The sequence below is a fragment of the Tupaia chinensis genome, unplaced genomic scaffold (assembly GCF_000334495.1).
Source record: "Tupaia chinensis unplaced genomic scaffold, TupChi_1.0 Scaffold000528_1, whole genome shotgun sequence".
In the NCBI taxonomy this organism is placed as follows: Eukaryota; Metazoa; Chordata; class Mammalia; order Scandentia; family Tupaiidae; genus Tupaia; species Tupaia belangeri.
Window position 1 is genome coordinate 306,696 of NW_006160041.1, and position 16,366 is coordinate 323,061.

Consider the following 16,366-nt stretch of genomic DNA (forward strand, 5'->3'; position numbering starts at 1 on the left):
AAAACAAAAAAGGGTCTTGATTGTTTAGTTGTGAACTTAAAAATCTTAAGAGTGGGAGAGGGGAGGAAGGTTTGATATCATAGATACCAGAGAAGTGAGCAAGTGACAATCAGGAGCTGGAGGCAGGCAGGGCTGCCGGGTCTGCAGCTGTGCTACTCTCTGTGGTGTACCCCACCAGGCAGAAAGCCTGACGCTCCTGTTCTTGGGCTCGCCAAGGCAGGGCAGGGTTCTCTTGTCTTGGGGGAAGTCAAAATACAATGACTGATCAGAACAAGAATTTTTCTATTTATTACAAAATTTGTTACACAATTATAGTTGACCGGAAGGTCTAAAAACAGCCCAGGCTCGTCCAACCCTCATCCACCTGTAGATACGAGGAAAGCTAGGATCCTGCTTGTACACAGGGGAGCCCTTCTTAGAAGAACTGCCTGTCCCGTGGATGGTTCAGTCTCGGGTCCAGCAGCAGGGAGGGGCCCAAGCTCCATGGACAGCCCTGGAGGCAGCCCTTGGTCACAGGTGCTCTGGGCGGGCAGCAGCCTGAAGTTGTACAGTTCGCATGATCCTGCCACACAAGTAGAATCAAGGAATGAGAAGGAAAGGACACAAATGCAGACAATGGAAAAGGGAGCCTAGAAAGCTTGTGGGGGTTGCAAGGAGGCACACAGTAGGCTTCCAAGGTGCTGGCAATGTCTTGGCTAGGATGGAGTTACAGAGATTCACTTTTAAATGATTCTTTGAGTTGTACGTACGTACGTGTTATACACTTTTCTGCATTTATGTTGAATCTTAGAATGTTAAAAATGTAAAAAAAGTAAGAAGCTAAAAGTGGATAAAAGGGCTGATAAGGAGCAGAAAAGAAAGAGCAAAGAGAATGAATGAAGACTGCAAAGATGGCAGAGGATGACATCGTGGGCGTGGTACTGCTGGCCTCAGTTTCTCTTCTTCTGTCTGGATACCGGTTCTGCTTCTAGGTATCGGAGCCCAACTAGCATAGCCAGGATGGAGAAACCTTAAAGACAGAGAAGAGATTAGTGGCTGATGAAACAGCAAGTTCCATCTGTCTCTTGTGTGTTACTCTGTGTCCCTGCCCCAGTGCTGGGCCCATTACTGCAGAGGGGTGGGGAGTTGGAGGCTTACTTGCTACCATCAGGGGTGCCAGGACACCAACGGTGGGAGCTGCGGTTCCATAAACAAACAGCTCAGAGAGGAAGTGCCCCAGGGCGAGGAGGAAGGTCCAGAGTGTGATGTGGTAGAGCCTACAGGGAGCAGACAGCAAGGCAACAGAAGTTACTCCATGTTCAGGATGGAACGGATATCAAAGTATCGGTCAGACTTGGTACACACAGATAAGAGCCCAGGAGGTTAACTGCCACTGAAGAAGGACACTAATGGCCATCAGGTGGCTTGGGAGTTAAAGCAGCTGGATCCCCCACAGCCGACTGCGTGGTTCAAGACTTGGCAGCTTGAAAATCATACTGGATGCATGTGCATGCATGCCCAAAATCTCAAAAGGAAAAAGGAGAAAACAACAGTGTGGTAGTTCCCCCGGGGGGTGATTTTCACTCTCTTTTTGTCTCCAGCCAGCACACATTCCCTATATAAAAGGACACATGTTTTTGAGAAAGACCTGACCATTTGATCATATCAATTTATTGTTGCTTAGGGCAAAACTGAAGGTTTCAACTACTAAACTGAAAGGAGAATGGTCCAAGTAGCCAGCATGGATCTCCAAGTCGTTACAAAGTGGCAAACCCAGCTAGAGCAAAGCAGGGTGAAGAGGCAGTGTAGACAATTTGGGGTCAATCACACGTATTCTACTTATCCAACTTAGCTGACTCTGCGCTTTGCTCTCACTTAGCAGGTGTCTGGCCACATGCTGGTCAGTGTTTATCTATGGATACCACAAGTGGATAGTCTGAATGGGAATAAGGAGCAAAAATGACTCTGAAGCTTTAAACATTCCTATAGTAAGAGTTGGTTGGTTATTTTGTGTGTTTGCCCTGAAAAGTGGTCACATGGAGGACAAGGTGACAACCTCATGGGAAAAGAACTTGTATCCTAGCTTTGACAGTGGGGTGGAAAGGCTATTGGATGATTCACCATGTGGCCTGTTGATATCTTATTTTTTTTGGAGAGGTTTTTGCTATAGGGTGCATGTGCTCGTCAAAGAGACAGAAAGTGAGAAATCACCCCCCAGGGGGGGATGGCCACACTGCAATCCCTTCTCCTCTAATTTCCTCTCGGGATCTTGGGCACGCACGCACACGCGCCCTGCGTGAATTTAAGCCACTGGTTCCTGGACTCAAACCGTGGTCGATGATGGGGGAGTCCAGCAACATAGCCATTACGCCAACTGCTGGTCCCGCCTGTTGATATCTTTTGTTTAACCATGAGATTTTAAAAAATAAAATACTTGAAATATATGAAAGTTTATATATATATAGTTATATAGTTATATAGTTATATACTATAATAAAACCAATATAACCAGGACTCAGCTCCACCAAATCTTAACATTTTAACATGTTTGTTTCAGATACGTTTTTTTTTTTTCCTTTCCAGAAGGCAAATGCACTCACTAGACAGAGATGGAGCGGGAGAAAGCACCCCCTATGGGGTGTGGCCATGCCGCAGTTCTGTCCTATTTCTCTGTCCTGTTGGGATTTTGGGTATGTGCATACACACACTTGGCGTGTTTCTTTAGCCGTTGTGGCCAAGATTTGAACTGTGTGGTCAGCCATGTGGGATCCTGCTCCTTTAACCACTAGGCCACAAGGTCAGCAACTCAGATTGTTGTTTGCTAAGGAATATTATAGGGGCTGGCAAGTGGCATGGTGGTTAAGGTGCTGGACTCACACATGGCCAACCATGGTTTGAGTCCTGGACCTGGTAGCTTGCTTTCTCACTTTCCCTCCCTCTTTCTCACTCTGGTCAAATTTTAAAAAGAAAAAAAAAAAATCAATCCTATTTTAAAAAAGAAAAAAAATATTATAGATAACACTGGAAGCATCCTGTATATCTGTCCGACCCTGACCCCGTTCTCTTCACCCCCTCTTCAAAAGTAACTAACATCTAAAATTTGATGTTTATCACCCTGTACATTTTTTTTTTATACTTTTAATAAATATGTGTGTACTTGTGCTGATTCTGAGTTTTCAGTTAGGGAGGGAATAGGGTCAGAGTGCGTAACGTAAGTGCATGGAGCAAAGTCCTAGGGAGGATGGGAAGCAGGAAGTCAGCATTGGCAGCTGCCCTGTGTCGGAGATGGAGGTAAAAAGTGTGAGCAGTCGTTGCTCACGCTGAAAGTACAGCGCACAGCAGACATCTCTCTTATACCTATCAGCAATTCAACACGGTAAAGGTCTTCAAAATACTCAATCCTCTCTCCTAGTCATCCTGAGAGGTAGAACAGATATCTATTCTCATCTTACAGTTAAAGAGACTGTGATGCAGAAGTTAAAGAATGAACTAGCTGTTACGAAGCTAGTGACTAACAGGACTGAGACCAGAACCCATATTCCTGTTTTCATTCTTGGCCCCAGGCTGTTTCCCAATAAACCACACTGCTTCCAAAAATATGTGTCAATCTAGGACAAGTAAACCACAGTTTCAAATTAAAAAAAAAAAAAATTAAAAATAAAGTCGGAGAGCTCAAATCCCACTTGAGTCGATCTTCCTCAGTTTAAATTAACTAGGTCTCTAATATTTAAATCTACAGAATCAGGAATGAAAATCACTACCTCCTAGGGCAGCCAGCAGACTTCATCAAGGTCATGTAGATGAAAACTGGCATAATAAAACAGGCTCAATAGACACTATTGCCTCCTCTCTCCCTCAGATACGGAGAGCTCAGATGAGACAGAAAAGATTTTAGCGCGAAGTTGGTGTTTTGATAGCCTTACCCAGCAAGTGGCCTAAGTCCAACTTTTCACCCAGATTTTGACGACTGCTGCTGAGAAGCTTGAGCCCCCTCCAGTGGCCACAACTGGTATGGCACTACCTAGACAAGCTCTGACGGCGCCAATTATGCCACACAAGTCTGAGCCCTGGGTTCTCCGTTACTCTCATCCACTGACTGCATAAACATACAACAGCACACATGGTGGGCTCCTCTTTTTCCATGGATCATGATTTCTGTTCATTTAGGTTTCTTAATGAGGAGCGTAAGAAAGGTATGAGTGAGTGGGTACTTTATCATTTTGGAGAAATTAATTAATTTATTTTTGTTATAGGGCATATGTGCTCACTGGAGAGACAGAGAGAGATGGAAAGAGAGAAAGTGAGAAATCACCCCCCCCCAGGGGGGGATAGCCACGCCACAATCCCTTCACCTCCATTCTTCTCTCGGGATTTTGGACACACATGCACACATACTTGGTATGAATTTTAAATCACCAGGTTTTGGACTCGAATAGTGGTTGGCCATGTGGGAATCCAATGCCTTAACTACTGTTTCAGATCCCTTTTTTTCTTTCTTTCCAGAGGGCAAATGCACTCACTAGACAGAGAGGGAGAAGGAGAAAGCAACCCCTGTGGGGTGTGGTCATGCTGCAGTCTCTTCTCCATTTCTCTATCCTGTTGGAATTTTGGGTATGCACATACACACTCCAGCAACATGTTGGCCCTGGGCAGCGACTTTTTTTTTCTTTTAAGAATAATTCGATTATTTAATTAAATTAATTAATTTATTTTTTAAAAATTTGACCAGACAGAGAGACAGAGAAAGAGTGGGAAAGTGAGAAAGCAAGTCACCAGGTCCAGAACTCGAATCATGGTCAGCCATGTGGGAGTCCAGTGCCTCAACCACCACGCCGCCTGCTGGTTGCCAGGCAGCAACTTTAAAAGGAGCATACTACTCTAGTAAAAAAAAAAAATGGAATCTTTAGTAAAGAAAATAGAGGGTTTTGATGCAGGCCAATGGGTAATGACACTGCCAGTATGCTATGTCACTTCCAAAGAATTTTCAGCCTTTAAAGAAGACCTGTTAGGCCTATCATATTTTTTAGGCCTGGAAGAAATGGAACCCATTATGCTTTTATTATACATGTTCTAGGCTAATGTCCCATTGGGACCTTAAAGGGAGACGAGGGTTGGGATAGTGGGAATGCCTAGCATGTGATTTCCAACACAAGGATGCTAAAGTTCTTCCTTCCCTTACATACGTCTTATTGTGGATGTCAATGGCACAGAGGCAGCGAATCACGGAGGAGAGTAGTGTCCAGATCCCAAAGGTCCGGGCTTGGAGGCCATTCACTGTGGAGCAGAAAAAAAGGACACGTGTTGAGGAGGAGATAGTTGAGGTTCCTTCCAAGTTCCTCCTATTTCAGTGGGAGTTTTCGGGAGACAAAGAGCTGAGCTTGACTTCCTGTGGGTGGGCAGAGTGGAGGCCCTGGTGCCGCACATGGGAATTCAAAGGAACTCTACAGTGAGAACTGCTCGGATCCCCTTCAAACATCTACAGTTCGAAGGGGAGTTCCAAAAGTAGAAACCCAACAAAGAGCCTGCTTAGGAACATAACTCCTAGGTATTAGTAGTTCTCTCTCTCTCTCTCCATCCCACTCTACCTGTGGCTTATACCCTCTAACCCTGGAAACCCAGATCAAAGCAGGTTTGGGGGAATGCTGCAGAGATTGGTCTGCTAATACGAGATATCTGGGAGGCCTGCAGACTCTCAGGGCTGAGTCAGGAGAAAAGTCAGAGACAGTAGGATGCATCTAGATGTCCACCCATGACCTTTAAGAGATCTAAGTCCCTGGGTCTCTTCCTGAATCCAAATCTGCATGGTTTCAACAAGCCCCAAACAGGCTGGATTCTTGTGCACCATGTTGTGGAACAAAGCACTGTTTCTTTGGTATTTGCTGGGGCTTCCCTGCTTTTGGTGGCTGCATTCTGACGTTGCTGTATTAAGTATCTTATCCTGAAAGTATGGCTTGTATTCCACCATTACAGAGATTCTTGACACTGGGCGTCTATTAGCATCAGCTGAGGGATGGGTATCAGACCAATGCATCACATACTCCGAAGGTGAATCCTGGGCATAATTATTCTCCAGAAACTCCCTGTGATTCAAATGTGCAGCCATTGATCTAAGACATCCAGAGGCTGGAGAATGCCAAAACAATGACAGCAAAGAGACTTCCTTGGCTAGTCTCTCTCTTGCTGAGCAGAAGAAATTTCAAGGGACAAGACTGACGATGATCTAAGAAGACCTTACAGACAGCTCTACCAAATTCACCACACTGAAGACCTTCAGAGGACAGTGAGAAAAAATTCCATATGCCAACCAAACATCTAGCATTAGCCACGGAGGGATACTCTTTATATCCTCAGTGACAGCTTTTCTAATGAAAAGACTAATGACATTTCTCCAGTTAGTGAGACACTAAAGTGGAGCACTTCATCAGCCCTAACCAGAGGAGGCAGTATGTGAAATGTTAGTGATAGTAGCACTCTGGAACACTGCTACTATCAGTAGAGTATGGTGACAGTCCCCAGATCACAAGGGAGAAGGCAGTCCCCACCTTTGGGCTGGCCAACAGACACATGGGGCTCCGCTCAGCTCTCTATGCCCCTCAGTAAGCTGCATCAGCAACGGGCTTCTCTGCTTCAATGTTAAACGGCTAGATCGAGAAACCTCTACAAATCTGTGAATCTGTACAGGGGTTGAAGACCACGTGAAGGCAGCATTGGAGAGTGAAGGTAAGTCCTGCTTACTTTCCAGGTTCTTTAGTCTTGTTGTATTTGAACGTTCCTCCAAAGGAGCCTCAGCCTAGTTAATTTCATCTTGTACTCAGATGTTGCAGACAAATGAGTTAGGTCAGAGCCTGAATCTGGGTTAGCTATAAATGTGACAGGATTGTCAGCTGCTGCTGCTGAAACTATCCCACACATCAGTGCAATGCAGTGCAAGCAGAACGTGCCAACATTCTCAGCAGATCGTCGCAGGAAATCAGGGAAAGCCACTATGAATGTTCTGAAGCTCAGTTTCAGAGACTGACTTGGAAGAGTTCTGGATATCTTCTCAGGGACTGAGTCTCGGTTTAGAAAAGATGTCCTTTGGGTCAGTAATTCCCCATCTGTAACAGGAATATAGACTCTCTGTGCAACAACCTGATTTCTGAAGGGCTCTGAGATAATAGGAAAAGCTTTTTAAAGGCTCTCTAATGGGGCATTAGAGTCATCAAATAACTGTTTCCTTGCTTACCCTTGATGTGTTTTTTGTACACGCTAATTGCCCAGTGTAGCTTAAAGTGAATGAAAAGGTATTCAGAGAAGCGTGGGGCAAAAAGGGCCAAGTGTCTTCTACGAAGTCTATAAGTCTGCTAATTCTAGTGTCCATACAGGCTCGATGAGGCAGCATCAGAACCACCTGGGAAGTTTTTAGAACTGGATTGCTGGGTCCCACCCAGGTTCAATAAATAGATTTGGAGAGGGAAATGGGTAACTATGCCTCGTGTTCATGTTTCCTAGGTTATTCTGATTTACCACCTAGTTTGGGAACCACAGCTTAGGCCATTCCCACAAAGGATGCAGTTCTTTGCTTTCTTACCGAGGTTTGGCTTGCCAGTGTAGAGCTTTTCATAGAGGAAGGTGTGGTCTCTGAAGCTCTGCAGTGTGTTCCCCATGGCTATGATGGACACCATAACTAGCCAGCTTCGTAACACATTCAGGAAACGGCTCATGGTGTCCCTCTAACCTGCAAAGCTGTTTTGCTTTGGAAACAAAGGCGGAGGTCATGACACAATGAGGATCAGTCTCCTTCAACCATAAGCTCTCTCTCTGTAGGTTGACCTGCGTCCTACTCATCAGAGCTATATTACACTTAGTTGGCTAATCACTCCATAAATCCCTCTCCAAGTCCTCTTGGCTCATCCACCCCTAGCTTTCTTCCTTTTTTTCCTTGAGAATTAATTTATTATTATTATTTTAATTTGCTATAGGGCATGCGAGTTCACCCGAGAAAGACAGAGAAAGAGAGAGAGAAAGTGAGAAAGCAAGCTGCCAGACTGGGACTCAAACCACAGTCAGCCACGTGGGAATCTAGTGTCTTAACTAACATGCCACCTGCTAGCCTCACACCTCCAGCTTTCTTTCTTTTTTCTTTTTTTTTTTTTGGAGAGGTTTTTGCCATAAGGCGCGTGCGCTCACCAGACAGACAGAGAGACAGAGAGACAGAAAGTGAGGAATTTCCCCCCAGGGGGGATGGCCATGCTGCAATCCCTTCTCTTCCCTTCTCCTCTCGGGATCTTGGGCATGCACGCACACATGCCTGGCATGAGTTTTAAGCCACCGGGTCCGGGACTTGAACCGCGGTCAACTACATGGGAGTCCAGTGACATAGCCATTACGCTAACTGCTGATCCCAACCCCCAGGTTTCTTAACACACCACTTTCATGTCACAGATCTGGCATGCTGCCTAAACCAGTGTGCTAACCTTTACCTAGAGTAAATAGGTTAAATAATACAGTGGATGGAAATGACAAGGACAGTGAGAAAAAAATGGAAAGGAGAAAGGGAACAGAAGAAAAGATGTACAGTTATTACATAAAATAATACCATGGATTTCTGTGTAAGGCATGTAGAAATTGGTCTCAATACTTAAGTCGTATTAATAGTAGTAAGTGAACAGTATACACTGTAATAAGTGACACAGTACTTCTCTGTTGAAGCAATTCCTCCAAAAATACTACCATAAATCAGGACTTTCTTGGCTGGAATCAATTCTCCTATATTTTTATGTTTCTACTTTTACTTTTTCATGCTGTTCCTTTGTCATACTGGTGGTTCTTGATGTCTACCACTCTGATCACAGATACCTGCCTGCGTACTGATGACAGAGACTCTCAAGCATGGATGTCCCCCCCCCTCCCCCTTTTAGAACTGAAAGTCTTCCATTTCACAGAATCTCTCAGAAATTCCAGCAGATAGCTTAGCACAGAGCTGGAGCACTTCTGAATTGCAAATTCCTCAGCCCGTATCTCTAGGACTTGAGGACTTCCTAGAGTACACATATACTCCCCAATTTTGCCTTGGCTCAGCCCAACAGAGGTGTGGTGTCAGTAAAGACGGATTCCTATCCGGCCCCACCACTTAGAAGCTGTGTTTCTTTAGGCTAGTCATTTATGCTTTCCAGCCTCACTTTCCACATCTGCAAAATGGTGATACAACCTCAAGGGTTGCAAGAAGTGCATGAGAGAAAGCGAAGGCCCCTTGCACAGTGCTAGGCTCATAGTGGCTGCTCATTTGTTCATCCATTTCTCTATTCCTCGAATTTACCAAACCTTCTCCATCTTCCTTGCTCCCCCTTGTCATCGGCTTTTGAACCCCTTTCTCGCCTAAATGCTGCCTCCCAGGTATCTCCCTTCCACCTACCTCCATTTTTCCAGACTCTCTGAATCCTCTTAATCAAATGACAGATACCTACATCCTTCTTCCCTACATTATCCTTACCTGGCAACCGGATCCCCAAAACAGCAGCAGCTGCCGCGAAGATCCCCCAGGACAGCTCCAGCACGGAGTCCACCTGAGCCATTTGTTGCCGCCCCCGCCCTCAACCCGGCTCTAGGATTGGGTCGTTTCTGTCAGCCCTCGCTCTGATTGGCTGGGCCAGTTTTGCTCGAGCAGGCGATGGGGAGGGGACCCCTTCACTGCCAATCAGCGGTTGCGCTGCCCAAGCCTGTGCCAGCGTACGCTGCGCTTGCAGTAAACCCTCCCGTTGAGCTTGGCTGAATTCTGAGTTTGTAGTCAGCTTTCTAGGGGCGGAGAAAAAAAGTGGAGTAAAGAAGTCAAGGCTCGCTCCAGCTGAGTGCAGAACTCTGTGCCCGCGCTGCGCTGCCGTGACGACATTCGTACGCGTCCGCCGCCGGGCGTTGTCGGCGCTGGGTGGCGGGCGCCTGCGCAGTGGCTCCGAGCGGGCGGTTGCTTGTTGGTTGTTGTAGTAACGGGGGAAGCAGCCGTCGGCGGCGGCGGTGAGCCCGGCTGGGGAAGGAGGAGGGAGGTAGGAGCAGAGCGGGGTCCCCGCCTGCCCGCCTCGAGCCATGGGAAGATGAGACAGGTAAACGCCTGCGCTGGCGCGCTTCCCTTCCCGAGGGAGGTGAGCTCCCAGGTCTGAGCGGGCGCCGTCCGCTGCACTTCCCTCTCCGAGCCCGGGAGTAGCTCCTGGCTTCCGGGCGCGCCGGGCTGAATCGCTGCGGCGGAGTCGTCCGGTCCTGCTCGCCGGGAGCATCTGCAGACCTTCCTGGGATTGGGGTGAGCTGGGGGTAGGCGTTGATCTCTTTAGGCCGGAAGGTTCTCTTTAGGCGAGTGTCCTTAATCTGATCGCCCTGTCTCTTCCCGCTCTGCAGGCAGCTCCTACCTAGCTTGGAGGTTTTAACTTAAAGGACTTGGCAACATTAGGGGAAAAATCGAGAAACACCACTGAAATCCTCCGAGAAAAGCCACTGAGTTTGTGAGTTATTGCCCATTCTGTTAGGATTTGTAGGGACCATTACCGGGGGGCAATGTTACCGAATGTCTGAATGCATAGAAAAATAAGGTTTGTTAACATTGATATCAAGTGATCATCTCTTGAGTAATGGGATTTCGAACATTTTCAAAATGTTCTGTGGTTTCTATATATTGTTACCTCCTCTAACACACACAACGAATATGTACTTTTTTCCTATGGAAAAAATATTTCAAGTTAGGAGTACAGTGTTGGACATTTTCTAATTTGAATGTCTCATTTGCCATTCAGATAAAAATTTATTATTTTTAGAAAGAGAGAATGATTTTCAAGAGGAAGGGCAGTGGGGTTGTTTTCCTCGCTATTTATAAACCCTTGATTTAGGAGAATATTTTAATCTTTTGGTTCAGTTGTTGCATTTGTTTTTACTGGAAACATAATGGCATTTTCTCTGCCTGCTTGTCATAGAGTCTAAATAAATATTTGCAAGAGTCTTAAACCTGGAGTTTTTATTTTAACTCAGGTTAGGTTTGTTCAACAAGTAAAATTTGTTTTAAAGAATCAGCTACCTGCGGGAACCAGCAGTTAGCGTAATGGCTATGTCGCTGGACTCCCACGTAGTCGACCGCGGTTCGCGTCCCGGACCCGGTGGCTTAAAACTCACGCCAGGCGCGTGTGCGTGTGTGCCCAAGATCCCGGGAGGAGAATGAAGGAGAAGGGATTGAGGCATGACCATCCCCCCTGGGGGGTGATTTCTCGCTTTCTGTCTCTATGTCTCTGTCTGGCTGGCGAGCGCACGCGCCCTATAGCTAAAATCTCTCTCAAAAAAAAAAATTAAAAAAAGAATCAGCTACCTGCCTTAGGCTACCCTAAAAGAGAAATGAGTATCCTTTTGGTGCACATTAGATTTAGTATTTTTTAAATAAATGAGAAACTTAAGAATAGTTGTTCAGATACTTAGAGCACAGGCAATATGTTTGAAAAAATCTTGCTTTTTGTGGCATTTGTGAGGTACTGTGATAGAAGGTCAGTTTCTAGAGGTTGGGCACTTTTTTTTTTTTTTTTTACTTTTTAGGTTTTTGCCAAAGTGCATGTGTGCTCACTGGAGAGAGACAGAGAGAGGGAAATTCAAAAATCACCTCCCAGGGTAATGGCCACACTGCAATCCCTTTTTTTCTGTTTTCCTCCTGGGATTTTGGGCATAAGTGAACATGTGCCCTGCATGATTTTCAAGCCACGTGGCATGATTTGTGGCATGATTTTCAAGTCGCCAGGTCCAGGACTCGAACTACAGTATGCTATGTGGGAGTCCAGTACTTTAACTGCCACACCACTTGTTGGCCTTAATTAGGCACTATTTGGGTGTATAATTATTTTCATTATTTGGAAGATCAGCAGTAATTGGTAAATAGACAACTGTGTTGTGTTTCAGATTATTTGACTTTCTTGCAGGACTCTGTGCCACCCAGATTGTTTTATCCAGTGAATCTGCAAGGAAAGGTCTCTGAGGCCCCCGTTTGCTGACTGCATGACAAACCCTAAAGGAAATGCCAGTCGTGATGGCCCGGGACCTGGAAGAAACAGCATCATCCTCAGAGGATGAGGAGGTGGTAAGCCAAGAGTAAGTAATATTAGCAAACCTTTCCTCTAAACACAGAAAATAGTTCTCTTTTACTCATTTACTATTTTATCCAGTATTCTTGCTTCAGCATTGTTTGACTCTATGTTTTAGCTTCTATGACCTAATTCAAGATCCTATTATAGGGCGTGTGGGTTCACCAGTGAGAGACTGAGAGAGGGGAAATAAAGTGAGAAAGTACCCTTCAGAGGGATGGCCACTCCACAGTCTCTTCTTCATTCTCCTCTGGGGATTTTGGGCACACATGTATATACATGCACCTGGCATGTTTTTTCTGAGCTGCTGGGTCTGAGACTCGAACCATGTAGTTGGCTGTGTGGAATCCAGCCACCTTAACCCAACATGCCACCTGGCTGGCCCCAAGACCTTATTATTGAGTCCTTATCACCTGTCAGAAAGGAAAGAAGGCTTTGTTTCTGAGTTCATGAGTTAGCATCAGCTCTACATGTTATAAAGGGCTGGTAGTAGCTCTTTTTTTTTTTTTTTTTTCATTGCCAGAGGGTGTGTATGCTAACTAGAGAAAGAGAGAGAAAGTACCCCCCCACCCAATGGGGTGTAGTCACACCACAGTTCCTTCTCCTCCATTTCTCTATCCCATTTTAGATTTGGGGCACACGTACACACGTGCCTGGCATGTTTTACAAGCCTATAAGACCAGGACTAAAACCGCAGTTGGCTGTGTGGGATCCAATTTCCTGTGTAGTATAGAACAATCTATTTTGGTGAATTCTTGAACAGAGAGAGCTCTGCTCATGGAAAATTTTGAAGTTTTTAGATATTGGAGAATAGTAAGTGTCTAAACTCTGTGATGTTGATTATGTTCTGCTAACTTTGTCAAAGACCTTTATGATGATAGAATTATAACATAGAGAGGTCAGGTAACTCAAGTATAGTCATTGTGGGGCAAGGCATTTCATTTCTGTTCTGCGCTGTATCTGTTGAACCTTTCCTGAGTTCTTTTAGATAAGAGCTAGGTTTCTTCCCAAAATCCTGATGGGAGAATGGAGGAGAAGGGATTGTGGCATGGCCTTCTCCCCTCAGGGGGTGATTTCCCACTGTCTCTTTGTCTCTTGCAAATAAATACATGTACCCTGTAGCAAAAAAAAAAATTCTCTTAAAAAAAAAAAGGAGTCAAGTGTCTTTACTTGATAGTGATAAATGCATCTGTTATAGATGACGGTAAGTTTAATCTGAAGATTAAACTCTTATGTCTTACTTGATCTGAAGATGTTATTTCACTTTATTAAGCTGAACCTTATTGATATTAAGAAACTGCCTCAGGGACCCATAGAGAGTAAGCGATGGATTGAGAGTCAGTCTGAGCTTTCCTGGGTTTTGAAGCACATTGGTATTTTTGCCTCCTTTAATATTATCACTTTGACACAACATAAGAGTCTAGCTTAAGGTTAAGATTCATTTTGAATAGTCTCTGTAAGTTCTTTTGGCTATGTGTGCAGTGTAACCTGAACAGGGATAATATCTCCCAGGGTATTTTATATGGTTATGATGAGGCTCAACTAGAACAATGCATGTGAAATTACTTTGTACATTATAAAGTACCATACACATGTAAAGCACTATTAATGCTTTTTCTTTAAAAGAGAGATTTTTGCTCATATACTCGCTAGAGAGACAGAAAGCAAGAAATCACCCCCCGGGGGGATGTCCATGCCACAATTCCTTCTCTATTCTCTTCTTAGGATTTTGGGCATGCATACACACACACACACCCAGCATGTTTCAAGTCGCCACGGCTGGGACTCGAACTGTGGTTGGCCATGTGAGAGTCCGGTGATGTAACCATTATGCCATCTGCTAGTTCTTATTGCTTTTAATATTGAATTTATGGTGGAGTTCTTAAAACGTGGAAAATTACATTACTTGATGTAATTTGAAAAAAAAATTTTGGAGCATTAATAAAGTTTGGAGGAAAGGCTTTCCATCATTATAGGTCATAGAAAATAATAGAAATTTGGGTCATTCTCATTCAGGATAATTAAATGGATAATTCCCTCTGGTTACTTTGCCTTCTGTGACTTTTTGCTTTCATTGTGCTATCTCTTAACCATTTCACAAACATTTTAACTCTTATAATCATCAGGCTTTCAGTTTTCAAGATCATACTTTCACTTCATTGCTTTCTCATTAGTGGGTTTAGAGGTGGAGTCTGACAAGATTGAACTCTGTGAAATTGCCATTTTGGTGGATTAAAAAACAGTCAGATATTGGCAATTGCACTTTTTTTTTTTTTTTTTTTGAGAGGTTTTTGCTATAGGGTGTGTGTGCACTCTCCAGAAAGACAGAGAGAGACAGAGAGACAGAAAGCAAGAAGTCATCCCCTAGGGGGAATGGCCATGCCGCAATCTCTTCTCATCTATTCTCCCCTTAGGATCTTGGGCACACATGCACATGTGCCCGGTGTGAGTTTAAGACACCGGGTCCAGGACTCGAACTGCGGTCGACTCTATGGGAGTCCAGCAACATAGCCGTTATACCAACTGCTGGTCCCTTGGCAATTGCTCTTGTTTGACCTACTTTTGTAACAGGTACTCAATAAATACTTATTGACTGATAACGAACTGAATCCATGAATAAATGAAGGCTTTATACTTTAGATCACCTTAGATCAGGGATTCTCAACCTTTTCATGACATGGATCCCTTATCAGAATAATAATATGCTTTTTAATTGACAGGGGGCACATGCACTCAGAGAGAGAGAGAGAGAGAAAGCACCCACCAATGGGGGTGTGGTTATGCCACAGTCATTTCTCCACCTCTTCAGGATGTTGAGTATGCATGCACATGCACCTGGTATGTTTTTCTAGCCACTGGGGCTGGGATTTGAACCATGGTCTGCCACATGGGATCCAACTACCTATGCATAGTACTTAACTGCTGCATTATTGGGTTGGCCCCAGAATAATATTTTTAAATGCTTTAAAATCAAATACATATTATTACAAAGAATGCTAATTATGTTGAAATGCAGTTATCAAAATATTAAAAAAAAACAAATTCATAATACAATATATGCTTTTAAATTAATACATCAGATAATAAATCATTTATGTAAAATCTGTAAAGTTTAAATTTTATTCCCTAAAGATAATAGCATGAAGACAATTTTTGCTTAATTTATATGATCATTTACATTTGGGGTCATTTTAGCCTAATGATTACATTTTGGAAATATTGGGAGGGGACATAATGTCTTGGCCACCAACATGAGACGTCTTCATTTGGAGACTGAGCAATTACTAGGGAGAGAGTTGCCCATGTTATAATCTAGTGTTTAGGTAGAAAAATTGTGATCTCATGTGATATTGGTGAGTCTAATAACTAACATGATTTAGAAGTAGTGATAAAGGTCAATGCTCTTTGGAGATATCTGCAGCAACTATAATATGTTATAAAAATACCTATAATTAACTTAAGATAAAGTCAAAGGGACAGATAATGCCTTTATGACTATTGTGGTGCTTATATTCATAATTGATAAATGCTTAATTTCTAGTAGAACTTAGTGAAAATAAAGGTGCATTCCTGCTTCTGTGCCTTCCCCCATCCAAATTAATGGACTTTTTGCTTTTCCTTTCAAACTCCCAGTATTGAGTTTTAAACTGTTATTCTTGTTCCATCAGCTTATGCCCTACCTATCAGATACATATTTTTTGCATGAGAAGCTTAAATCAATCTTGTTAACACCTGGAGCAGTAGGCTTACCTTTTAAAAATTTGGGAAATTAGAAGGTCTTAAATCATCTGAAGATGTTGATTTAATCCAAAGATGCATATCCAGGGACATCTGTTAAATCTCCTCAGGTCCCTAGGCTGTATTAAAGTATTAGTGCCTTGCAGTCCTGTACATTAGTGTTAGAAATGGTCCAGGCAGTCCTTGTCTTGCATGGTGTTATTTTGAGTATATATGTAAAGAGATTGTTTTTCTTTATTTTGCTTGGAGATTCCAAATACGAATTTAGATGTGGAAGCTTTCATATAAAAACTTAATGTACAGTTCTTTAGTGGTGAAAGAATAGTAACTGTCATTTCTACTCTAGAAGCTGGTTTTATATCAGTTAAAAAGATTATCAACACACAGTATACAGCAAGTGCTGCAGGGGTTCAGAGAAGGAGGGCATCGACACGGCCTGAGGAGCTGGGGAGCACTCGATGGAGGTGTTAAGATGAGGTGGGCCTTGGCGGGTGGGCTTAAACTGACACAGAGACAGAGAAGTCATTTCTAGCAGGGGCAATGCTATGAAGAAGGCATAGAAGCAGGAA

At 43.8% G+C, this 16,366-nt stretch overlaps 2 protein-coding genes across 18 annotated transcripts in view; one reads left to right on the plus strand and one right to left on the minus strand.

The window, feature by feature from the left end:
- Positions 1-262: 262 nt before the first annotated feature.
- Positions 263-9,597, minus strand: ERG28 (ergosterol biosynthesis 28 homolog). The gene is made up of 5 exons (XM_006157040.3): positions 9,452-9,597; positions 7,550-7,712; positions 5,163-5,253; positions 1,138-1,256; positions 263-1,009 (listed from the first exon to the last, which is right to left on the minus strand). The coding sequence occupies exons 2-5, from the start codon at positions 7,680-7,682 to the stop codon at positions 930-932; spliced, it is 423 nt and encodes a 140-aa protein (XP_006157102.1). The 5' UTR covers positions 7,683-7,712; positions 9,452-9,597; the 3' UTR covers positions 263-929.
- A 320-nt stretch (positions 9,598-9,917) lies between these two features.
- TTLL5 (tubulin tyrosine ligase like 5) overlaps positions 9,918-16,366 on the plus strand; it is a 330,457-nt gene continuing 324,008 nt past the window's right edge. For 8 of the 17 annotated variants that reach the window (XR_003550803.1, XM_027775153.1, XM_006157045.3 and 5 more), the window contains exons 1-3: positions 9,918-10,055; positions 10,345-10,448; positions 11,898-12,066. Coding sequence is in view for 16 of the 17 variants with exons in the window: in XM_027775153.1 (XP_027630954.1) it covers positions 11,993-12,066 (74 nt within the window). In the remaining variant the exon portion in view is untranslated. Of the gene's footprint in view, positions 10,056-10,102; positions 10,250-10,344; positions 10,449-11,897; positions 12,067-16,366 lie in introns of those variants that run through there. The other 9 variants (XM_027775160.1, XM_027775161.1, XM_006157041.3 and 6 more) reach the window with 3 other exon arrangements.

Bases quoted from the DNA above. Each gene is read 5' to 3' on its own strand.
- ERG28 (XM_006157040.3), bottom strand. From the start codon at position 7,682: ATGAGCCGTTTCCTGAATGTGTTACGAAGCTGGCTAGTTATGGTGTCC. The intron at 5,254-7,549 runs GTAAGAAAGCAA...TCTGCTCCACAG, and splicing joins CACTGGCAAGCCAAACCTCG to TGAATGGCCTCCAAGCCCGG. The intron at 1,257-5,162 runs GTATGTAAGGGA...TGCTCCCTGTAG, and splicing joins ATTGACATCCACAATAAGAC to GCTCTACCACATCACACTCT.